Source organism: Neopsephotus bourkii, unplaced genomic scaffold (assembly GCF_033783945.1).
Source record: "Neopsephotus bourkii isolate Nb327-2 ecotype Australia unplaced genomic scaffold, CSIRO-AGI_Nbou_v1 NB_1358, whole genome shotgun sequence".
Classification (NCBI taxonomy): domain Eukaryota; kingdom Metazoa; phylum Chordata; class Aves; order Psittaciformes; family Psittacidae; genus Neopsephotus; species Neopsephotus bourkii.
The window spans coordinates 1396169-1421845 of record NW_026901837.1 but is presented as its reverse complement, the minus strand read 5'-3'; the positions used below and the strand labels follow the sequence as shown (position 1 = coordinate 1421845).

The following is a 25677-nucleotide window of genomic DNA, read 5'->3' as shown; positions in this document are numbered from 1 at the left end:
GTGTTTTTATTTATGTAGGTTTTAGCATCATGTTAAGATGAGACTGACTAAACTAGTTACTGGATTGTTGATTGGCTAAAGCAAGCTTCTGTTAAATTTGCCAGATACAGCTATGGTTGTGTAATGAGCTGAAAAAAATTAACAGAGCTGGTAATTAAGGGAAAGGACCTAATATATGGAATGTACCCCAAAATTGAAAGAACACGACTGGTTTTCTGATATTATAAATGGTCTTGTAATAACTGCTGACACCCCTGTTCCTTATAACACTTACGTGTTTGGACCTGTACTTTGAAGTCTCACATAGTCTGGTTATAGGAGTATCCTTTAGTCTGTTAAATTTCTTTGAAATGGATCAGAATTTAAATACTTTTAGAGCCATGGATCAAAATAAGTGCATGTGCGTATACTTGAGGACTAATGCTACACTACCACTGTAGAAACTCACATGCTCAATATACTGAGTATGTTGCTCTACAGCAGCATCTTGGCTGCAGCAGCAAAGGTAAATAGGCAGATCTGATTTCTCATATCTATATCAGGCAAAACGAAAGGAAGGGCTTCCCTTAACTGCGCAAGGGTTAGGGTAATAAACTATTCCTGTACCAGACACAACATGGTTTAGTGGGAGGTGTCCCTCCCCATGGTAGGGGGGTTGAAACTAGATGATCTTAAGGTCCTTTCCAACCCTAACTATTCTATGATTCTGTGGTTCTGTGTTACATGTTGCTAGTTGTTCTCCTACTGAGTAGTAATGTTCTGGTTTCTAGCCTGAGGCTGTTGTAATAAGTGAAGACATTTGTCTTTCCATGAAATGATTCATACTTTGGATCCCTTTTATGGAGTGCTGGACAGTTTATTTAGAAATAGTAATTGCTTTTATAATTTTTCTTGTTTAAAGCAGGACTTAAGAAAATAAAATTAAATTCCAGGCAATCTGGTAATATTACACTGGATATTCTTAAGAGGTTGGGAGGTGGCAGAATTCATCTATGAGCACATACAACCAAAAGTCTTCTCTGTCATGTATCAAGATTATTATACAGTTTTTCATTATTATGCTTATCTTTGGGGGCTTGATTAATTTACTTGAACTAGTCTGTTCAAGACACAGATGGGCTTGTGGAATATTTCAAGTCTGGTATCAACTAATTTCCCATAGTTCTGAATTTATATTGTAAAGTCAGAGTTTAGAAAGTTACATTGCAGTTTCTCATGACAGTGGAATAACTATGTTGTACTCAGGGTTGGCTGGCTCATTTGTGGGATTTGTTTCTATCTTTGTGTATATTGGAACATGGTACACTTATTTATTTATTTTATTTTTTTGTACCTATGAGTTAAGAGAGCTGCTTGCTCAGAATAAAGTCTGAAAGACAAAAAAAAATAAATAAAATTTTTCCCTCAAAGAACACCGTATCCGGTTGACTTATTTTGCTTAAATTTGGAGTATAGAATGAAGGAGGGGCGGGGGGCATCTATCTTGGGAAAAGAAATAAGGAAAAGGAATGCAAATGGAAGAGTATGTTTCATGTGTGGAAATGAGAACCACTTATCAAATGTCTGCCTGACAAAACTCAGAAGATGACTGAATTCAGGGATGAGTCAGCTACTCATTAAGAAACACAATATAGCTCATACCAGGCTTACAGGGGTTCAGCTATTTCTTTCCCCAGCAAATGAAAGGCATGTATAGTCTTCCCTTTTTGTTCTTATTTACATATAGCTTGTTTTTATAGCATTTCCTTTTTAATTTAAAATTAAATTCAACAGTTTCTGGCTGTTCTGAAAGATGAATTCACCAGGATAAGCATATCAAATGGAAAAGCTGTAAAACCCTTTTTGCCTCCTTAAATTGTGAATTTTTTCTGTATTTATGCTCAATGATATGCCTATCCTGTTTTTACTACATATCTAGACAATACAAATAGATAAGTAAATCTGCACCTTTTCTGAGTATCAGGAACAACTGGAATGGAATGAAAGTGAAAGTTCACTCCTTTTTGCTAACAATCACAGATTATGTTGGGGGGGGGCAGGGGGGCAAGCTCCTTCAAGCTTTTCATTAAACCACTGGTCTTGTTTTCTGAACAAGAGTCTGGCAGGCAGTGATGCTAAATCAAACTGCCTTGCTGTTTCAAGCTGCCAGACTTCGGTTTTAATTCGCTTACCTTTGCTGGTTTAAATTATTTCCATTTTTCACAGCATGTGTTGCTTCCATTTGGAAGAATGGAAGTCATCTTCAGTCACTTTGTTAGTGAAGAAAGATTACCAGGCCTTAAAAATAAGGAACATAATGTATATTTTCATAGGGTTTATCCCATATTATATAGATCTGTAACATCACCTGGACATTACAACTTTGAAATATTTCAGTACTTATCTTCCAGATTTTTTGCTACGCTGTGGAACCTGCAGTCCTGAGCTACATTTCTAGTGTATAAAATTCAGAGACACAGCCCATAGATAAGGATGCATGATAACCTGCCTACCTAGCTACTGAAATTAGGAAATAGGGACAAAGTTGAAACTACGTGGGATGTAGGTACTCCATGTTCTGTGTTGGGCAGGAAACGATCTTGGCTCTGAGTGGAGATCACATCTAATAAATGAGAGCAGACTATTTCTAAATGTTTAAGAAACTTAAAGGGTTTGACTTGCTTGCTTGTACATTTGAAACTTTTGTGTCAGCCCTTCCCTCTTTACTGTATGTGATTACTCATGATACTTAGTCAACAGGTGTAGGTTGAGTTTGCACTTCAATCTTCTGTAATAATCCTTGTCAGGTTGTTTTCCCTGGAAGATAAACTGAACAGTGGTGTTTCTGTTTGTTTCCACAAACATTACAGGAAACATCTGAGCATCTTTTCTGCTTCCCAGATTAGGTAAAATACTCTTTATTCTTCCATTCCCCGCTTCACAGTCTTTCTGCTGTATACAGACTGAGTCATTTTCCTCTTCAAATATTCAGGTTGTTTGCTAGGTTTTTAAGTAGGCCATTGTGAACTCTTTGTACCAATAATGCTCCTTTTTAGAATAGAAAATTACTGGGATAAGTAACTTATGAAAAATACATACCTATTGTTATGAGAATTTTAAATTACTCGGAAAAGATAAAAGGTTTAGGGGATATTGTTTCCCCTACTCCCCTACTACCACGTGTATCTTGTGATTCTCACCACATTAAACCAGTTTGTAGCTTAGTTTTTGCCACAAAACTCTTTGTGTTAGAAATGAGCAGGTTTGCCAACTGGAATTTTATGTTTATAAACATAAGCTTACAACTTAACCAAATGCACTTAGAAAAAAAAAATGCTGTTACTATCTCATACAAAAAAGTGTTTTGCAAATATCTTGTGCTGGCAAGACAATAGTATGAGTAGACACCAATGGGAGAAGACAGCTGAGCTGTTCTTTAAACTTTTGGGGGAGCTTCCTTGCTATATGTACTCCCCTTCAAGTAGCTGTGTATATGCAGGCTTTTCCTTCATTCTTGCCTCTTGTTCCTTATGTGGTGGAGTTTAAGAAGATTAGGAAAAACAGATCATGGGATTGTTGCCAGGTAGTGAATACTACTCTTTGTCAGCCACTGAACGAACCAACTCATGCAGTTTCATTTTGCTTTATGAAATTTCAGTAGCAAATCTGCAACAGCTGTACATTGTGTCTGGAAGGTCAGCACTATGGGTTCATGTTCAGGCTATCCCTCATTCAGGACTCCAGTTTTCTCCACTTACCTTGCCAAAGTGCAAGTAGGGTTTTCAAGACTTGACTCTTAAATATTTTAAAGTGATCTAATGCTAAGTGTTTCTTTAAAAACCAGACCCATATTTTCCCAGTAGCTGAGCATTGTAAGGCACAATTGTTTTAGTAGCCAGAATACTGTTAGCACTCAAGTTTGCTTGTATGTTGAAGCAGTCTAACAAGAAAATTTATCTATGTCTTTACTCAGCTGTTGTTCTTGGTATACCTGAAAGTGCCTCATACTAGCCAAACAGCTGGATACACACCAATCAAGCTGTTGTACACTTTACAAAACAAAACAAAACACAAACCATGAAACAAACCAACCCACAAAAATCAAACAGCACAACCCCCCCAAACCCAAATGAAAACCCAGCACTGCTTTTTCTATAGTATGTCTCTTACTGTTTCTGTGCCTGGTAATAATTTTGGTTTTCCCTTTCTTTGAGAAATTAGATTGTTTCTTTTCAATGAGGTTGTCAGCCTGGACTTTTGAATGTGTGGTTTGGTGCAGTGAAGAGGGAATTTAGCACGAATCTATTGGTGTGCAAAAAAATAAATAAATGGAAGGTCTTTAATCAGAGAACATGAGAACCTGAACATGAGAACAGAGAAGGAGGGGAAAAGGAAGGATATAAGGCAGCATGGGGAGCAGAAGAGGTAGCTCTCATTATAACCTCTGGGCACATAAAAACTTTAAAAGGCTGCTGTGGCTTCTGGAATGCAAAACATTGAGAGGAATGGCTAGATAGAAAGCATAGCCTGGGTTGTTGGATTGGAAAAGATTGCACTGGCTAGAAGCTAAACACAGTTTTATGTAAATTGGAGGTACAAGGAGTTTAGGGAGAGAGAACGGTATTAGGGACTCTTATGCTTGGATACTGGGCTGCTTGAAGATGGACAGTCTGTGACTGTTGGAAACAGTGGAAGGTGGTGGGAGGACACATACACAGGAAGAGGAGCTATTTGAGAACCACTGGCTTGGAAAGATGCAATAAAACTTGAGCAAAAACTGAAGTTCAAGCTTGCTGGTTGCTTAGTCATTGTCAGCTGGAGCTGCTTTGCACTAGACTGGCAGAGACAGATTGCAAGAGGGAATTGAAAAGCAGGATTATCAGCCAAAATTTTTATTTTGTGTCTTTGTTTAGAAGGTTGTTCTTTTTTCACCCCACACTGAAGAAAGCATGTGTGTGGCTTGAGGGCAGGTAGAAAAACAAAGGTGATATTTGTCCACTTCCTGGTGAAAATGGGATTATCTGGCTTTTTGTATTTTAGTTTAGTCTTGCAATTTATAAGACTCCCTTAAAAGTAATTTTAAGCACAATGAATAGTGCTGTAGAATCATAGAATAGTTAAGGGTTGGAAAGGACCTTAAGATCATCAAGTTCCAATCCCCCTGCCATGGGCAGGGACACCTCGCTCTAAACCATATCACCCAAGGCCTTGTCCAACCTGGCCTTGAACACTGCCAGGGATGGAGCATTCACAACCTCCATGGGCAACCTATTCCAGTGCCTCACCACCCTAACAGGAAAGAATTTCCTCCTTATATCCAATCTAAACTTCCCCTGTTTAAGTTTTAACCCATTACCCCTTGTCCTGTCACTACAGTCCCTAATGAAGAGTCCATTCCCAGCATCTCTATAGGCCCCCTTCAGATACTGGAAGGCTGCTATGAGGTCTCCACGCAGCCTTCTCTTCTCCAGGCTGAACAGCCCCAACTTTCTCAGCCTGTCTACACATGGGAGGTGCTCCAGTCCACTGACCACCCTCGTGGCCCTTCTCTGGATTTGTTCAAACAGTTCCATGTCCTTTTTATGTTGAGGACACCAGAACTGCACACAATACTCCAGCTGAGGTCTCACAAGAGCAGAGTAAAGGGGCAGGATCAGCTCCTCTGTCCTGCTGGTCACGCTCCTTTTGATGCAGCCCAGGATATGGTTGGCTTTCTGGGATGCAAGTGCACGCTGCTGGCTCATGTTCATTTGTACTATATACAGTAACATCAAAGGAATGAGTCAGCATATTCTACAAAGCTTGAAAAAGTAGATCAAAACCTTTTTAATAAAAATAAACAAGGAAAAAAATATAGTAAGGAGGCAGTAGACATCAGCTAGAAAATAGAATGTGGAGAGAGGGAGAGTACTAGTCTTTTTTTATTTAAAGACATTTTTGTGATTAAAGTGACTTTAAAAAAAACCAACAAACACCACTTTCAAAAATGAGTATTGAATTGAAGCCTTTATATGGTGGTTTCCAAATAATAGGGAGAAATAAAATCAGTTGAGTCTTGGAAAATATGTGGAGGCCTCAACAATAGAGTGCTTACGTAACGAAAAGAGTTTCTTATCCCTTAAATGGCAATTCCAAAGAGCTGTCAATGTTGGGGGGGGGGGGGGGGGTGTTGTGTTTTTGTGTTTTGGTTTGGTTTTGGGTGGGTTTTTTTTTTATCTGAGGCAGATCATTAGTAATAAAATTAAATATCTTACTGTTGATTTGAGCAAGGAGATCTTCATGCTGCTACTTTCTGACTGGACATTGCATTTATAAATAGTGTTGACAATGAATTTACTTTTTAGATAATGTATTTATGTGCTTCTTTGTATGTATTAGAGAAAGTGTGGAGTGAGAGAAAGCGTATATGTTCTCTTTCCCGGTCTTTTGAGTCATCATCCAAATGACGGTAAAATAGAATTCTTGAAACTGATTGAGAAAACTGCTCATAAAAGTGTTTGATTTCTTTCTTTTGGGCTAATCTTTAATATGTCTTGACATGTCTGAACTTTTAAACTGAAAGGAATAAATATTGCCTCCTTCCATTCATTTTTTTTTTAAATTGGAAATACATTAACTTTCCATGATCATTAAATAGCTGTCATCCATCATCTGCAGGATGAGTGGTACTTGAGAGTCCTTTCAGTACAAACATGACAAGTTGCATTCCTCTCAGGGACATTTTAATATGTCCTCTCAAGTATTCCCTCCCTCAGACATTCATAAGCGAAGTCAGGTCCCAAGAGATTAAGAGATCTTCTTTTCAAAGAGAGTCCAAATTGTTTGAAAGTCTCTTTTGCCTTTGGAGACCAGATGAGACAATTAAATATTTGTGGTTGTGAAGAAGGAGGCAAACCCCCTGAATTTGTTCGCATAGCTGCCTGGCTCTGAAGAGAGAACTTGAGAGCAAGCTGGGTATTGCATGATTCAAAAAGAAATTTGATTCTGCCGTTGGATGTCTGAGTGAAAGGCTGTGCTCTGTCATTCATTTCCCAGGATACCTTATAGACATACCACTGAGGCCCTGAAACAGTCTCTATCGATCTGAAGCACACTGTGTACCGTGTCTTCTGTTGAACATTAAAACTGTTGTTGATTAGTACTGTGATAAACTCTGGAGTAAATGCCCATTTTTTTTCAGAATCTCCTCATGTAGACAATACTTGAAATTTTGAAGCCTTTGAGTGTATGGATTTTCAGTGTCTGAGGAGTCTTTAAGTAAGTCTGATGGATCTGACTTGCTTTATTTAGCAATGAAAATGTGCTTCTGCATGAAGACTCAGGTACTTTTTATATGGTCACTGCACTCTCAACCATGAAACCTTGTGCAGTTAAGCTGACGATTGGTATGAGTAGCAGCAGTAGCAATTAAAAGAATAACCTTCATCTACCTGTCAACTTAATAGTTGCTTTTGCAGGTTTTAAGCTTCTGTCAGCATATGCACCACTACCATCTTGTTTGTTTGTTTCTGTTAGTGTTCTGGGGCACCAGAAAAGGATGATGACTGTTGTCATAGTTCAACCTCAGCTGGCAGCTAAGCACCACTCAGCTGTTTGCTCACTCCCCCTCGGTGTTTCTCACCAGGTTGTTATTCCTAGCCAAAGGAGAGATCTAAGCGGATGGCCTAAGGCAACAATAGAAGATCTCTTTCAGTCACAGACCACAACTGCAAGTAGTCATAGAAGTGCATCATTTTATTTCTGGTATCTCTCTCATTGCAAACTGTTTCTTCCTTTCACTGTAAAACTACAGTACATACTTCGTATAGCAGCAAATGCACCTGATGTAATGGTCTCTCTCAGCTGCTTGTAATTTCCTTATTGCGAACTCTTAACTTAGACAAGATACTGGCATATTTAACCACTTCAGTGAGACAGTGATTTAGAGGTAATTCATTTGCAATAGTTGTCTTCTAAGGACTATATAGCATCCTCTTTAACAAAAAAAAATGCTCTAGATTTTATAACAACTTAGTTTGTCCCTGTTGAATATCCACTCTTGCTTTTTTTGCTAGCTGTTCATTTGGGAGTGGATGTATGAGTTGCAAGGAACAATGTAAATCCCTATTGTCACATTACTGTTCTTGTTTTTCATGGAATCCAGCTTCTGTTGCAGTCATGAAGATATGGTTATTGTGCACATTTATTGTTAGAAAGTGTTTTTTTCAAGAGTCTGGGGATTCGTTTTTATGGAGTCTTGTTCTGTAGTATGATGGTTTCATTCTGTCAGATACCAAAATACAAATTTTCCAATATTGTTACTGTGTTATGTTGCAATTAGTTTTTATTTACGAAAACACTTTTGCATGTGACTTGGGATCTTAAAACAGTCACTGGTGTATATCACAGTTAGCTAGTGGGCATCAAAGCAGTTTTTTTCTACAGAACTCTAAGCAACTGGAGAGACTTAGCAGGATATTTCTTCAACATGAAATCTCTTCAGAAGGACAAAACTTCGGACCCCAGCAAAAATCAAGATTTAACGTGCAGTTGGTTGATTCAGAGGCAGAATACTAAGTTGACTGGATTTTCTGCATAGTTTGTATTACAGCAGTATGAAAAGTAGAATTTCATTGGCTAATCTGTCTTATTGCATGAAGAGACAGGGAAGTTTTCCTTAAACCAAAATGGCAATTAAGAGATACAAGCTTCATGAATATACTAGGTCTGGCTACACTCTTACTACATTTAATGACCTTAGACATCGCACTGCTTCCTCAATTATTCTCTTCTTTTTTGTTTTTAACTTACAGTAATTACAGCTCAGCTATCATCTACTTCCATTACTCTGCTAAGCTTTTAATATTATAAAATGAGCTGATGTGCTGTTTTAGTGACACAAACATTGAATTATAGGATTTCATTAAGAGATTAACAGATTTCATTAACAGTTTATGTGTTTATACTTAAAAGTAAAGACTAAACCTTTAGTTTTAGGAAAGAGGCAGAGGATGTGACAAATGTTATTCTAAAATGCAGAAGCTTTAATTTCACATATCAACGCTTCTGATTTTTCAATATAGCTAATGTATGATGCTTATAATAGTAAGTTTGGTTGATAGGTTGTGTTGTAGATATAACAAGCATATTGCGTATCTGATTTAGCCTTGCTGCTTTTTCTTTCTAACTGTTTTCTAAACCTACTGCAAAACAGTAAATTGTGAATAAAAAGTAGTGGAGTTTTTTCAATCCCAACTCCAGGTTGAGTCAATATTAATGTTATGATACAGAGTGAGTAAACTGAGGCAATTCATGCTTGAGAGAAGTGCCCTTCCATTAGAGAATGTGATATTCTGGAAGGTTGATAGGGAAAATACAGTTTCATTCTTTGCAAACCCAGAAGTTAACATTTTAGCTCTCTGTACCTGTTCTTCAGATGTGGCAAGCTTCTGCAGAGCAGCACTTCAGGAATGTTGTTTCTGAATTGACAGGGAAACTCCTGCTGTTAAAGTTTGTTGTGTTCATTCAAATAACATCATCTCTATTCTATCAGAGGTTCTGGGCTTGTAAGGATGAGAGAAAACTTTCCACTTTAAGAAAAAGTAACTTTTTTTTGCAGAAAGACAGAAATCCCCACACCACCACAAGTATTTATTTTATCATTAAATATTTTTTTTTTTTTTAATCTACTAAAAATAAAATCGAGCTTGGACGTTTAGTTCAGTCTTGACTCAGCTGCGACTCCCCATTCCAAGAGGTCTGTAGAAGTAGGGGCTTGTGAGCTCCATTGGCAAGAATCTGACGTGCTCAGTGACATCATCTCCATGGCACCTTTGCAGCAAACATCTGAGCTTTCCAGTAGCCCCTTAAAACGGGAGTGAAATATTAGCCATAATTCTGTCATTTTTGTGCACATATTTCTCTAGAAATTCCTCAAAACTATTATGTTGACATGTTCATGAACTGGCGTTTTTCAACTGTCACCTGTTAATCTGGAGAATTCTTTGTAAGTTCTTTCCACAGCTTCATTTCTTCTAGTTGCTTCTGTTTTTCAAGAAAGTGCCTAAAGCAGTTGTCAGGAATGCCTTAGTCTCGTGTTAAAAGGTTTTGTTCCAGAAGGTGAAGAACTTACATTGTATGTTTGATCTTGCAGGAATTCTTCAGTGGGTGAAGCTAATAGATAATTTTGAGGCTGAGTATGAGTATGTTACCAATGAAGGAACAGTGTTCACTTTCAAGACAAACCGCCATTCTCCAAATTACCGGTTAATCAACATTGACTTCAGTGACCCAGGGGAATCCAAATGGAAAGTTCTTGTCCCTGAACATGAAAGAGATGTTCTAGGTAAGAGTTCATATAAAGTGAAAGACATTCTGTTCTTTTTTCAAACTGATGCAGTAATTAGTCTATAGAGTAATCCTGCACAGACCTTCTTACTTTTTTCCTGTGTTTAAACTTTGTTCAGGATTCGGGTTTAAAAGACTGCTGAGATTCAAGAGATACAGGAGCTATTTCTATCTCTAATATCCTGTGTGGTCAAAGGGAAGTTGCTTCATCTGTCCTTGTTTTAACTCTGTGTTTGTAGGAAAATACTGTCCTCTCATTTCCTACTTCATGTCTATGTAGTTAACATTTACTAAATAGTTGGAGATTACAGCAAGAGGGACTTTGGAAGCAGAAAGAGTGGCAATAGTGCAGCACACTATGAACAGACTTGTTCAGAGTGTGAAATGGGATTTTCTTTTGTTCATGGGATAAGACAAATAGGCAACACTTGGAAAAAAGCCTGAAGAAAGTTGAAGGGCATGGAATCCTCTAGTATGAAAGCGAGTTCAAAACTTTTTGTTTGTTTGTTTTGATATAATTAATATGAAGGTGTATTTTTTTAGTCTCATCATTTTGTGGAAACTTCTATGAAAACTTTAAATTAGTTTCAGATAATGCAGAAAACCCTTCTGTAAGCAGTTTTTTGAAAAATGCTTTGTGTACATTTATGTAGTCTGTTCTCCATACAGTACAGGATTCAAATATGATTTATCTGACTAGCATAATTATAGCTATTCACAAAGACTGCTTGATGCTTTTTGTGGGTTTGTGGTTTTTGTTTGGTTTTTTGTGCTTTGTTTATTTGGGTTTTTTTTATTATTAAAGCACCTTTATACGAGTTCATTGATCTTTGCTACTTTTCTGGTGAAGAGCTGCTTTACAGAATTAGTAGAATTCTCTGTGTGTGATTTGATACAGTAACTTCTGTCTTTTCTCACTGAGACAAACCTATTCGACTACTGTTTTAAATTCCTCTTAAGATCTTGCTTTTCAGGACACATAAAAATATAATCTCTGTCTGCATTTTATGGTGTGTTCTACATGTTTTTTTGCCACAGCCTAGATAAAGTGTGTCCCCACTGTGACATAAATGGTGACTCTGAGCACACCCAGAATTGCAGTGATGTTGCAAACCATGTTGGTAAACACAAAACTAGCAAATTGTAGCTTGGTGAGATGCAACTCTTAAGATAGTGAACTGTTTGAATCAGGAACCATCTACATCTTAGAGGAAGTATCTTTCAATTCCTAAGCAGATAATAAATTAGACGTGTAAGTGAAAAATTGCTTCCAAGTCTAATTAGGTTGCATGCAAATTTTCTGACAGTCTGTGAAGCCATGCTTAAGTTATGAGGAACAGCAATTTATAAAGTGGGACCAAGCTGAAGAATTGACTTAGGGATGCTGAGTGTTCAAATAGAATGGGACAGAAGCATGTGGTTGATATGAAGTTTAGTTACTGTGTGTGGATTTACCCGAGAAGTGGTTTGGGCAGCATAAGGAGCTTTGACCAGTGGCTCTATATTCCTCCCCAGAAAGATAAAGGCCACATCTGCTCTTCACTACATTGCAGTATATAGCTCAACTCCAGTTTGCTTTCATTCTGAAGGCAAAGTCATGCTGAGTTATGTTTGTGCACATGAAAAAATAATTTAACGCATGCAACACTCCTTTAATGGCTTACACATGACAGCCTCGACTATACAAACATAAGAACTGCACTTGGAAAACAAAGTTCAGATAAATGGGTTTGCTGAGGGCACTGGCCTTCATATTGTAAACACAACAGGCATTCAGCTCTTAAACACTTGAAAGCAAACATGATCTGTTATATAAAACCATCAGAGTGGCTTTCAGGAGTCTGTTGTGTGTCATTAACCTTCTGCTGTATTTGAATGTGGAGCCAGAATAGGCTTATGTCCATTTCTCCAGCTTTTTGGAGACCTATGTAAAAGAATTGGATTAAATTAACAAATCAAACTGTGAGTTTCAAGTTGATTTTAGTGCTACAGTAAAGTAAGTTTGGATTGTTCAGTTGCTTCTTCATGCCAGACAAAGCAAATCAGTGTTGTATCCTGAGCACCAAGGTCAGGGATTTTAGTTGTGTTCAGGAGGTTGTAGCCCTCAATAGATAAAAATACTCCTTTACTTGATGAAGTCAGCAAGCAAGCCAGTCTCTTTGTTATGGTGGGTTTTTTTAATAATTCCAAGATTTTATTTAGGTAAACATAATTGTAGCAGAAGACACTTAATAATTCATTGTCTTGAAAACCTTACAGTCAAGTGAATTTGATTTTCTGTGATCCAGAGATGACAATCTAATGAGACCCCTTCTGCAAAAGCTAGGACAGCAGTGATTGAAAGGATAAAGCAGTATTGCTGCATGTCCAATTTTAAATATGTGTGGGAGTGACAACTAATTACATCTTAGTAAAAAGTATTAGAATTTATTTACAAACATTATATTTAGTGATGCTTTAGGTCACAAATATGTTTTACTGGGATATATAGGTACTTGGCTCCAAAAGTCTCTTACTCTGGTGTGAAGAGCCTGGTAGCCATAGCCTTCTGCATAGATTCAGTTCCATAAAAGCTGCACTGTGCACACACAGGAATAGACTTATTTATGAATCATTAATTCAGCATTAAGAATTGCTAGCATCCATCAGTGCAAAAAGAGAAGTTCCCAAAGTATCCTAGTGAATTCTTAGAGATGATGTTAAATAGCTAATGTAATCTAACTAAGAAATTAACACATATGCCTACAAGGCCATGTGAATGTCATTTGGTTCCTTCATGTTCTTCAAGACAGACTTCTTTTATTGTCTTTGACCTTTTTTGTTTTCAGAACTGCTTATAAATAAGCTAATTTGGGAATTACAGGAAAAAAAACCAAACATACTACTGCAATGAAGTCATACACACACCTCATTTTACAGCTTTCAGCAGGGATTTCACACAGAGCTGAGGTAAATTTAGATCTCTACTCTGAGCTGAGGGGAAGAATTAAATGGCAGCTATTTTGAAATGAAATTGAGGGGGGCCTCAGAGCGTACTGAAGTGTGATGAGATTCATTTCCTCCCCACTGGAGTTTGTTTATAAAGTGTTACTTTTAATTTTCAGGGAGTCTAAAATATAACCATAGGAGAGATTCACATCTAACATTAAACTAAGGCTTTAAATGACCACATGGCTGCAAGTTAGGTGTGCTGAATTACTTAAAAGGCAGCTATGAAACCATAAATGTAGGCTGATCATTAGTCACTGCAACACTGGTCCTAAGGCATAGGACACAGGCATGTCTTTAGAAGCCTAAATAATTAGAGAACTCTGACCCCCCCAAAAGAGTGCTTAATGCTGGTAGCACAAGACATCTTGAGGACAGCAGTTATATCTAGCCCTGTACTTGTGACAGTTTAAAGAAAAACAGAATAAATATCCTGAGTAAGGAGGGCTGAGAAATAAGACATATTCCTGAATGTGTCACAGGTGAGATGAGTGATCCTGAACAGTTCCTTGAATCTCAGCCATTTACCAAGCAGTGTTTAAGCCAGTGATGCTCCTGTACCTTGCACACATCTGCACATCTAAACTCAGTGATAAAAACTGCTTCCCTTCCCTCAGCTGGAATGTGCACTCCAGGTGAAACAGAGTATTTTTTTTCATACTTTTAATCTGCTAGCTAGTTCAGAAATGCTTAAGAATTGCAGTAACTCCCCTCCCAAAACTGAAATGTATCTTTTGGCACTGTAGTGAAACCAGGAGGAGAAGTCTGGAATATGCACTAAGAAATTGTTGATCCTGAGTAACAAGGATGTGTGTGCATGGGTGTGAGTAATCCCTTGTGTTCATCTTGGCTGTCGGAAAGCTTGTGTACTCCGTTACCCTGCAGTGTTTTTCAGAGTACCTGTAGCCTTACACTCTTGGGAGTTTTGCTTACAAAGCAGGTGCATGAAGGATTGTGTCTCTGTTGTGAGGAACAGTTGTGTGACCACCTGTGTATAACTCAGAGGAAACATCCTACAGAGACAGCTAGTGCAGAAGTGTGGCAGTGAGGATGGAAATGGCTGCAATGCAGATAACCAGACTGATAACCTTCCAATACAGAATGGGACGCATGTGCACACACACAGTCCCCCCCAACAAACAAACCAACTGGGATGTGACTTAGCTCCAGTGTTTCCCAGCAATAAAAAGCACCCCCTAAGTTCTGGCCAAGCCAGATACAGTCCCTCAGTCACTGAGGAGAAGATGTGGTCCAGATGCGTGTTCCTGACTGAAAGTTTTATTCTGCTCCCCTGACAAGGCTTTTGTGGCTTTGTTTAACTCTCTTTACCATGGAAAAAACTGCATCAGTCACAGATGGCTAAAGCCTTAGGTTACTTAAGGAAGCGTTTCTCCTAATGTTTGTGTCTTCAGAAGAGCTTTGAGCTCTCTTGTTTGTGTGTGTCATGCTGAGAGGATGTGGGATATAAAATTGTTCTTGAAATTGGTTGGAGCTTTTCCATTAACTTTAACATAGCAGGCTGTCACTGAGGATGGCATGTCAGGAGGAAGACACATGCTTTATGTTGTGAGGGCTCATCAACATTTACTCACATTTCAGAATGATTGATGTTTTATTCTCTAAATTGCTCATGTTTTTCTTCCAAGTCTGTCCATAGGTAGCCTTGAGACGTGGTTACAGATCATTTTAATTGAGATCACCATGGATATCTGTTGATCTTGGAGACACTGTGATATGTGGTTGCTGTCTGTGATGACCAAAGAAACCAAAATGATGATCAAGCTACAGCTTTGTCAGTCCGTGGAAATATATTCACTAGTTGTTGAGAGGATGCACAAGCACACTGTGCAGCAAGTAACTCAGCAGTTGGCTACCTAGCTTTTCTGGCTTAGCATGTTCTCCATCAACATTTCAGTCTGACTTTGTCAAAGCATGTTTGTACAGTTGGACACTTGACATGCTGTAGCTACTGCTGCAGAAATGAAAGGTTAGAGCTGTCATAATTAATTAAGGTTAGTGGCACAGATGTTTGGTGTGAGGATTCAACCTTTTTTTTTTTCCTGAAACTTTTCAAAAAGTTTCAAAAGGTTGTTCATAGCAGTGTTGCAGGTGCCAGGTTAGTGGCATGCCTTTGCTACTAATGAAGACTGTCAAAATACTAAAGGTTTTGTAAAGCAGCAGTATATGAATCTTTAAAAGGTTGAGCTGCAGCTTCAAGGTGGTTGAGCTCGATTTTCTAAGCCTTCTTAAGAGGTATAACCCATCTAGCCCAAATTTAGCTGTTGAGAAATTGTGTGTAATCTTTTGTAATTACCCAGGTGGTCACTGTCATCTTCAGAGAGAAATTGTCAGTGCCAATAATTCTTCACATCTATTTTCAGTACCTACCAGTGTCTCCAGCTGTGTCCATCTCTCTGATGCCTGAGCCAACAGGCTCAGGTTGGAAGAGGCAGCCTCTACTTGTTTGTTGTTAAATAAGTCCCTTGCTTGAATGGGTATTGTAAGTAGGTGGATTGCAAGTATGCTGGAGAATAATTGATAAATTTAGGTGTAACTGTGAAAATAACTGCTCTCTTCATCGGTATTAACTGAAAATAAACCAACCCTATATATTGGACAGGTATTAGATGGTTAGCTTATTATAAAAATCCCACTTGTGTTAGAGAAACTGGTCAGCAAAGAAGTTCACAGTATTCCAGAACGGGGTATCCAAAGCAGTTGAGTGAACTGCATCCTAAAGGTGCTTTTTTCTGCCTATTGTCTATAAAGGAAGCCTTCAGGAATGTTGTCAGCTTTAACTTCTAGGTATGTGAAGAAGGTTCCAGGAAGTGCAGAGGTACGCAGTATGTGTTCTGCAAAGCATGAGCAAAGCCAAGGAGTCTGCTAATGCAACAAACTCAACAGTATCTGCAGTTATCTGTGCCAAGCGTGGGAGTAACAGAGACTCAGCATATAGCTTGCAGTCAAAAAATAGCTCTTGTTAATAATTCAGCATTGTTTTAGCTTGCTGTGTATAAACGTAGGTTCTTAGTGTCTTTTTTTTTCTGCTCTTTCGTGTCTGCTTCAGTGTTTTGCTCTGTTTTGATTCTGATTTGAGTTAATGTTGCTGTTTCCTAGGCAAGCTCTTCAGGAATCTTCACATAAGCCAGCAGCAACTGCTTTTTTTTAGTAAAAGAATAATATCTCTTTGTAATTTAAGTCAAAGTAATAATGTACTTCAGCTTTTAATAAAAAAATCCATTAAACTGTAATGTTTCATAAAATTATTAGTGAAGAATTAAGAGTCATCACAATTTAATTGTAAAATTGCTTAAGTAGTATTTTTACTGAAGCAAATCTATATATTATACATTTAAAGTTTATCTGTAATCCATTTTGTGAAACTTTCAAGTGTCAGGAAATTTCAAGAGTAAAACTGGACATTTTAGTTACATCTGCAAGCAAAAATAGTGTGTTACTGTAGGGATGCTGGTTTTTTAAATTCGTATTTGTGTTAAACCAGTTATACATATGAATGTTAGCAGATATGTGCAGTGACAATGTAATAAGTACTATACTGTGTATTCTCCTTGTTCATACAGCCAAGAATGATGCTGTATTTCAAAATATGTAACTGGATATAACAATCAAACTTGCAAAGTTTATTCTGTTCTCTGGCCTCACTTAAGCAGTTTAAGTCACTGCAGAGCTAAAATTACACACAAATTACTAATTTATAAACAGTGTTATGTTGTTCTGTATCTTATTATTTCAGTTCATGGCTGAAATTTCAGTTAGTGTTGCACTCCAGGGCTTTGATTAGAAAATTCCCAGATTTAGGGTAGAAGCTCATGAAGAAGTTAGAATGTCTTAGGGTAAAAAAGTGTTAGTAGTGATCTTTGTGAAGAAAAGAGTACTAAAACTTTATTTTGGTGCTTATGTAACAAATTCGTATGGCTAGAAAGTCAGCCTAGTGTTAAATTCAGGTATTTCAGGAGCAAGCTAAGAGGAAAGTAGACTGTATTGAGCTATTAGGATTTGAAGGTCTTGGAGCTGTAGGGGGTCATGACAGACCTTAACTGTATATGAAAGCAGGGACTGTTAAAGAAGCTAAATGCTACAGAATAAAGAATTTTGACCTTCAATTCAGAAAGACTTTGTTAGCCTTAATGGAAGAAGCACATGATACAACTTTGAACTTTTGTTCTGGAACCTGAATGTGCAAAGTTCCATTTATAAAACTGTCTTCAGTAAAACTCTGAATTCAGATTATTTGGTTTTATAGGACTCTGGGGGAACTCAAAACACCTGCTAAAATGTGCATAACATAAAACTGTAAAACTGAAAATCAGTCGATTTTGGCTTGCTGCTGTTTTGTTTTCGATGTTTTTTCCTCCAATATCGGTATTTTAAACTCCCCTTCTCACAGTGCTACTTTGACATTACTGCGTGCCCCTGTTGGTTCTACCTAATTTTTCTTGCTCATTTTATTCCATCTCTTCGGGGTTTGCTTACAGCACATTAGAGAAGCCATTGTCTGTGGTACCTTGCCATGATTTAGGTTGCCAGTATGAGTTGTCAGGGGAGAAGCTGCACATCTAAAGTTGGTAGAGGACAAGAATCACCACTTCACCTAGCCTTACAAACAAACAAACAAAAAATGGCCTTCTTTCCTTCCAGATATTTTTTTCTTGACTTTTAACCTGGTTTGTAGTTTGTCTTGATTGTGTGTGATTTGTGACTTAATGAGAAGTTGTTGAAATACTTTTGTTCCAAAGTAGGGTAACTGGTTTTTAAAATGACAGAAGTAGTAAGAGAGATGAAGAGGTTTCAGTCTTTTTCCTGCATAAGTAAAGAAATAGAATTTGTCACTACAGATCTAAAGCCAGTGGCAGAGGAGACAGGAGAGAATGTTACATGATATATTCCAGGTGAACTGGAGCCCTGAAGAGTTTCTACACTTCACAGGATGTAAAGGTGGGGATTGAAACGAGATGGTCAGTAGAATTGCAGGGATTTTTGTAGAAATTGCAAGCCCAGAGCTGTTTGGTTTTTTGTTGTTTTTTTTTTTTCAGTTTAGCTTTTCCAAAGTCCAGTTAAGAAAATCAGCATTCCATTAAAAAGTTCACACATTTCTGGTAATTGTTCTGAGGAACAAACTCAGAATGTGAAAGGTTCTTTGAAACAGAAGCTCTCGTGCCTGCACTGCTGAGGTGGGCAGCTCTGCAGGGCCCAGGACCGCCAGGAGAGGTATAAAGGAAATGACCTCTGTAGAGGATTTTGTTCCTGGATCCTTTTGCCAGATTATGTTGACTGTATTCCTACTAGCATACAGTCTAAAGAACGCTGTTTAACGTTAGCTTCTTGAATAAACATTTTTTTTTGTGATGGTGTGTTAAGGGTGTCACCTCAGACTAATCCTTTTCTTACACCCAGTAGAGCTTACTTAAGAGAATTGCCTCCTGAATACTTAAGGTGCTATATTTCAGTGTGCAGTACAGGACATGTCTGTCTGTTCTTAGGAGTTTAGCTTAAGTCTGAGTCATAATGATTGTTTCTATTTTCATGCATTTCCATAAGTATTCCTGGCAAAGAGCAGTGTTTTGCTTCAGTTTTACACTGAAATATGTGATATTTAAGAGCAATAATGGCCTATAAGCACCGCAAATGTGTAAGTATCTTGGTTAAGCAATTCATTACTTCTCTGTCTGCCTAAATTATCTTCAAGCATCATGGTTAGTGTGTTTCGAAAGAATGTCAGCCTTTACTTTTGGGTTCACCTTTTTGTTTCAGAAGGCAGGTGACTTCTAGAGATCTAACCTCAATGCATGTCAGAAATTTTGATTCATGTATTTAGGAATGCTAAATAATTTTGCAGTCAGATTGTGTCTGATTGTGTTCCTTCTTATAATTATTTTCACTGTGTTTGTTTCTCTTTTCTGCAATCTGCAGAATGGGTTGCTTGTGTGAGGTCCAACTTCCTGGTTTTGTGCTATCTGCATGATGTGAAGAATATCCTGCAACTTCATGACCTAGCTACTGGTGCACATCTCAAGACTTTCCCCCTAGAAGTTGGCAGTATTGTAGGATATAGTGGCCAAAAGAAGGACACAGAAATATTCTATCAGTTTACTTCCTTTTTATCTCCAGGTAAGATTGTTTTCCCCTAGTTATTGTTCCTTTTCTTGGAAACAGTATATTTCTCATTTTCTGTTTAGTAGTTATTAGGTATCTCTAAGATGCAGTGGAAACTGCTTCCCCACCATGTAGTTAAGCAGTGGTTGTGCACTTCATAATGTACCAGGCATTGATCCATGAGGCCTAAATAATATGCATACTAATATTTGAGAGCTGCATTGAGAAATTACTTAAGACTGGCTTGTACTAGAGAGGAAAATAGCATTCACAGCTCTTGCTTCATACAGCAAGACACAAGTTTACAAATTTTGTTGAAGACAATTTTTAATATATTCACTGGGATTTTTCATCAGAGTTTTGAAGGACATTTTAGAAAGACACTTCTGATATCTTTGTGATGCATTTATGCACAGCCTCATAAGAGCATTCTTACTATCTGTGCTTGCATCTGTTGGATTGCTGTAGGAATCCTCTTGCAAAGCCAGAGCTGTCCAATGTATTTCATAATACATGTATGGAACATCAGTAAGTATTCTAGGATTTTGAATAATAAGGGACTTTCTATGCAATTGTCAAGCTAGTATATGACAAGAAAATGTGTTTGCTGTTTTTGGGGGGGTGGTGTTTGGGTTTGGGGTTTTTTGGTTGGTCGGTTGTTTTTTTTTGGAATTTTTTGCTGTTGCTGTTCTATTTTAAATTCCTTTATAGCCCAAACAATCAATAGGTAATGCAGGAAAGGATTGAAGTATGTAGAGGAGAGATAGGCTTCATAATCTTTATCTTAGTCCAGGGTTGTAAGTGATCATGAATCATAAGATGATCCAAACTGTTCTTACAGCATCTGACATATATTTTTCCTCTGTTTCAGTTAGAGCAGGGCCACGTTGCAAAATGGCCGTATGATAGTTTTGATAGGTTTTCTGGTTTTCCTAAAGGATTGTGTCAAATTCTCAAAATTATGTTTCTGCTTAGCAGATAAGAAGGGTGATGGATTTCCTATTATTATCTTACTGGTTGTATAACCAGAAATAAGATAGGTTTCCAGTTCCTCTTTTAAACAAACTTCTAAACAACATTCAGATCGTTGCAACTGGAGAAGAGCTCAAGGACACTCTTGCATTTACCTCTGACATATTCCAGCATGATGGTTCAGACAGTTCATTTGCTTACATCCCAGCTTATGGGCAAGAAGTTGCCAGTCTTACAAGCCTGCACTGTTCACATCCGCTGAGCCAGCAGAGTCTCTGCAACTGCTAAACATGTGGAGGGGAAGAGCCCAGAGATCTGTTTTAATCTGTGGCTTGTCAGCCAGCAATGGCTGCTCTCACTGCCTGCTGATTGCTTAGGCAGACTTTTATTTCCTTTTTATCCATGTGCTTAGCATCTGCAGAGGATTTGCCATGAGCAACCTGGAATCTAGAAGAAAGAGGAAGGGAAGAAATGGAGGTAGGCTGTATGGGCATAAGGAAAGGGTAAGGAAATCAGACCAGAGAGACAATCTTTAGGTAGGTGTGTGGATATTTTTTTTACATGCAGCCTTCATTTGCCCCATCAGTGGAATAATCAGACAAAAGGTATGGAGCTGGTCCTTGATAAACATAGATCTTCATACTTTGCAATTAGACATCAATATAATTTGCACTTGTATTAAGTTGTACTTTTTTTCCTAATGAGAAATAAATTGACATTTAATGTTAATTCTTGTTTATTTATGCTTAATACCAAAACAAAATTAATAATAAACATATGTATGAAATAATGAAGAAAGCAGCTCTAAAGCCATAGATTCTGACCATAAAAATAATTTTTGCTGTTCCCTAAAAAATATAGTTATCCATGCTGTCCACTCCAGTAAGATACTTAAGTGAGCACTCTCTTGTTTTGCATTTATTTACCACCCAAAAGAGTGCAGGCACCAACGTTACTATGGTTTTGGATATTAACTGCCATGCCACTAAAAACAGAACAGAACATGAGATGCAGTATCAGGGTTTCAATTGCATGTTACTGTAATATTAGGTTGATCGACTCCTGAAATGCAGTCTGTGACTGTGCTTATACTTTATCATGGGGTTTCCTAATACGCAGCTATTCGGCCTGCTCTGTGTGTAATGTTTGCCAATACATTATCCAGCTTGGGTGGCTGTAAATATATGTCAAATGTCTGTTCTGCCTGTTAGCACCTCGTGTGCTTTTCTTTGTGCTTTGGCATGACTTTCTGGATCCTAATCTTTAAGGGAAATGCTGGTTTAATACTTGTTTGTACCTGTCACCCTTCATTAGGTTCACTATTTACTTATGATAAATGAAAAAAAAAAAAAAATCCCATCAGATTAGATTCCCTATTAATTCACCATTATAGAAAGTCTTTATCAGTTATCAGGAACGTTAATTTTCATCTCTGTTCCTTTGCCCATCTATCTTTCTGATTTTCCACAGTCAGTGATATAATGAGACCAGTCTCTTGTATCAGATACGTTTCCTCATTATTTCATGTTTCAGTATATTTTTTATAGCTATAACCTATGTAATAATTACTTCTGATTTCATGAAAGTGTTTAAAATACAGACAATACAACAATATTTCAATCAAGTCCTGTCCACCTTAGTTTTATTACATTGAGGAGCTTTTTGCCTTAACTTTCGGTGTTCTTTTCCCTAGTACACATTTTAAATTTTATAGAGACCACCTTTTTGTAAAGCTGAAAAACAAAGAATAATTAACACCAAGGTTAGTTTTATGTGTCATATGTATCTGCAGTATATCCATGAATATTAGGATTTTGTAAAACGTTACCCTATGTGTTCATGCTCAAATGCTATTAAGGATGAATGACAGGAAATATAATTCATAGTCTAAATACAAAATTCTTCTTGGCTAATTACATGTCTGTTTAATATCTAGATTGCTGCAGTCTCTGAGATTCTGCGTCTGCTGCAACCTAGAAATCTTATACTGCTTATATACATAAATTTTCTCATGCGCACAGTCCTTTGGAAAACATGGGTGCAACTCAAGCAAGTCAAGTTGCCTTCAAACCTGCAGGATCAGGTTGTGAAATAAATTGCATGAGACCAAATTCTGTTCAGTTACACAGGTAACCTGTGCCAGTCTGCTACAATTTCAAAAGCTTAGCTTTTTCCATTTTGCAGCCATCTGTTTGAATTGTATTTTCGAAGTACTCTATCATAAAGAGCAAAATGTTGACCTGAATGAAATTCTTGATATATTTAGTCTCTGTTTGGTGGCTCTAGAGGAGATGTTTCAAAACAGACCTCCTATTTATTTCTTCCAACATCATCATTTTCAGTAAGTGCTGTGTAACTTTATGAAAACAAGTATTTTTTCCATTTTGCTTTAGCCACTTTGGATAGCTGGCCTTATATGGGCACAGAGATTTATTCCTTCTGTACAGAAAGCCTTTGCACCCTGCCTAGATGAAGTGCATATATGTATGTGTTAAATTATATATTAACTGAAAGAATGTGTCTAGAGCTACTGTTCTTCCCCTTGCCAAGTTACCTTTGCCATTCATTACTCCATCACAGCACTTAAATCAGCATCCTTTTAACGATAGACGTACACTAAGCTGACAGCCTTTCACTCTATTTTAGGTATTATATATCACTGTGATCTGACCAAAGAGGAACTGGAGCCAAGAGTTTTTCGGGAGGTGACTGTGAAAGGATTTGATCCTTCAGTTTACCAGACAATTCAGGTAATAAACATGAATCCTGCTGTCTTGCTGTAATCACTTATGCAAGAGCTTAGGAAAATTGCACTTAGCTAAGGATGAGAGTACTTTAATTAACTCCTGGCTTGAGGTCTGTTCTCACTTTGAAGGAATTCTACCGACTCTGAATTAGAGACATTGAAAGATGTCACTGCAGGTAACCAGGGCAGACTCAATCCTCACTTTCCTTACATTATGAGACAATATGTTCTTTACTTTTTTTCCCATATTATGGTATTCTTTGGTATTTGTTTTAACATCAGGCAGCTGCTTTTCCATGCTTTTTCCAGGGCAGCTTGGCATGGCTGCCATAGGCAAGTGTGTCAGAGGGCAAGATTTAAGAGGCAGTGGAGAAATAGAGGAAGCTTGGATTATCCAGTCATCTGCCTAGCAGTTCCAAAGTATTCTGTGGCCCACTGGTGAACGTGACAGCAATAGATGAAACACTCTGTGTTTGAGGACTTAACTGTGATTATTTGGAAGAAAATCAGGAGAATATCTAGTGGTGTGAACAGAAAAGTCATATTCATGCATGCTGTGTAAGAATTTTGAGTTCTTACTCAAAAGGCTTTGAGTCCACCTTTCCTTCAGTGCCAGAGTATATTATGTTCATTAATGCATCAGTGCAGTTACACTTGGAGAAACTCACTTTGATTTTCATAAGAGCAGAATTAGACCATTTTCTTGCAGTGCTGAAACTAGAACAAGGAGCAAAAGGTAAAAGCAATTTTAAATACATATGTACATATATATAATTAATATTTCTAATAGAAAACCCCATGAAGCAGTTAGTGATTTTTTGCCCTGATAAAACAAAGGCCCCCGCATTTAAAAGTTTGCACAAATGGAGTTAAAATTACAGACATGGATCATTTACAGCCTGGTTCTGAGAGATGTGAACATGGAGAGAAATGAGTGAAGTCTTTCCTAGCAAGGTCTAATGACATTCAGGAGACTCCTCAGAAACCTAGAGAATGAAATCTTTGCTGGTAAAGTACTTGGAGTTAACAAAGACTGGCAGATAACAAGGATGGCAGGTTACCGATTTGTAATGATGTGAACTGCTTATTAATGGTTCCATTATCATAATCTGCATTTCAGTATAACCAAGTGTGGGTGAGACATCTGGGAATGAGGGAGGGATTTATCCCACTTCAAAATCTGAAATCAGGTAGGTTGTGTCAGTGGTATCCCAGAGCTCCCTTTGTAATCCCTGAAACACCATAAACTACATCTACAGTTACAAGAAGTGTGTCTTAGGGTTCATAGAAATTTGTTGAAATCATATAGTCATTTAGGTTGAAAAAGACCTTTGTGATCATCAAGCCCAAACACTAAGATAGCACTGCCTAGTCCACCACTAAACCATATCCCTAAGTGGCGCATCCACATGTCTTAATATCTCCAGTGATGGTGATAATTAGGGGTCTAGAAAAACAGCTATCATGCTGCAGTGCTTAGCATATTTAATACCTGCAATTTATAGAAGAAATATTGAATAGTGGATTAATTATTTCATATGTAGGATTTTGCATCTGTAAATTAAGACTGGAATAGAGGATTTTTCTTTCTATACACAAAGGTGTAACAAGATCCAGTGCCTAAAGTGGAACTTAAATAAGCTTAGGCAGGAAGAAGGTGAAACGACCTAGGGAGATAGTTAAGCAACAATGTGACAGCATAACTTGGAGTCTTTGAAAGGAGGTTAGATATTTTTCTTAATCTCTTATTTTTAACTTTGTTTCTGGCATATATACAGGGCAGATTCTCTAAAAGCATAACGACAGTGGTATGTGTGCACGAGGTAGCTGTAAACAGTCCCATCTGTTTGTCTCTGTGTCTCCAGACAGAAATAAAAGTGTTGTAGAGGACAGTTTGCTGGAAATGTTCTCACAGAGGATGTGTTTCTGCTGCTTTTCTTAAATTCATTAAGGGACTTCCTCAGGATAACTTCAGGGTATAGTGAGCTGAAAAAGAGAAAGAAAACAGCATTCTCTTTAGGAAAGAACTTGGTACATTTGTAATACTGCCATCAGACTCAGAAAGATAATAATGGAACACAAATACCCATGTAATTAAAAAGAGTGTAGAAGGGGTTGCCATAAATTAGAAATAATGTATTTTTATAATAAATCAAATTGTATGAAATGTCTGGAAAAACAAAATCTCATTTTATGTTTAAATCAATTACATGCTAAAATAAGGTAAAGTAGAAGAATAATACAAATAATTTCAAGGAGGCAGCATGCTGTTCCTATGCCCTTGGAAGCCTTCACTTTGTAAATCACTGACAGAGCTTCACCGCTAGGCTGTAATGCGGTAGAGGTCAATGTCACTGTTTCTGAAAACTCAGGCAACATTGTGGGGAATTATGAAAGAAACTCAAAGGTAAGAATGCAAGAAATATACTGAGAATAGGCAAAGATTGCTGATTACAGGAGAGTGAACACCACTGTGGAATTTATTTCTTGATTTTAATTTCCATCAGAATTACTAAGCAGTAAAGAAAAGTGTTGCTGACTGTCCTCATCTG

At 37.6% G+C, this 25677-nt stretch overlaps 1 protein-coding gene across 1 annotated transcript in view; it reads left to right on the top strand.

The window, feature by feature from the left end:
- Nucleotides 1-25677, top strand: part of PREP (prolyl endopeptidase) — a 97662-nt gene that overhangs the window by 34433 nt on the left and 37552 nt on the right. Inside the window, exons 8-10 of the mRNA XM_061366746.1 lie at nt 10112-10303; nt 19225-19422; nt 23026-23129. Of these exons, the coding sequence (XP_061222730.1) occupies nt 10112-10303; nt 19225-19422; nt 23026-23129 (494 nt within the window). The remainder of the gene's footprint in view (nt 1-10111; nt 10304-19224; nt 19423-23025; nt 23130-25677) is intronic.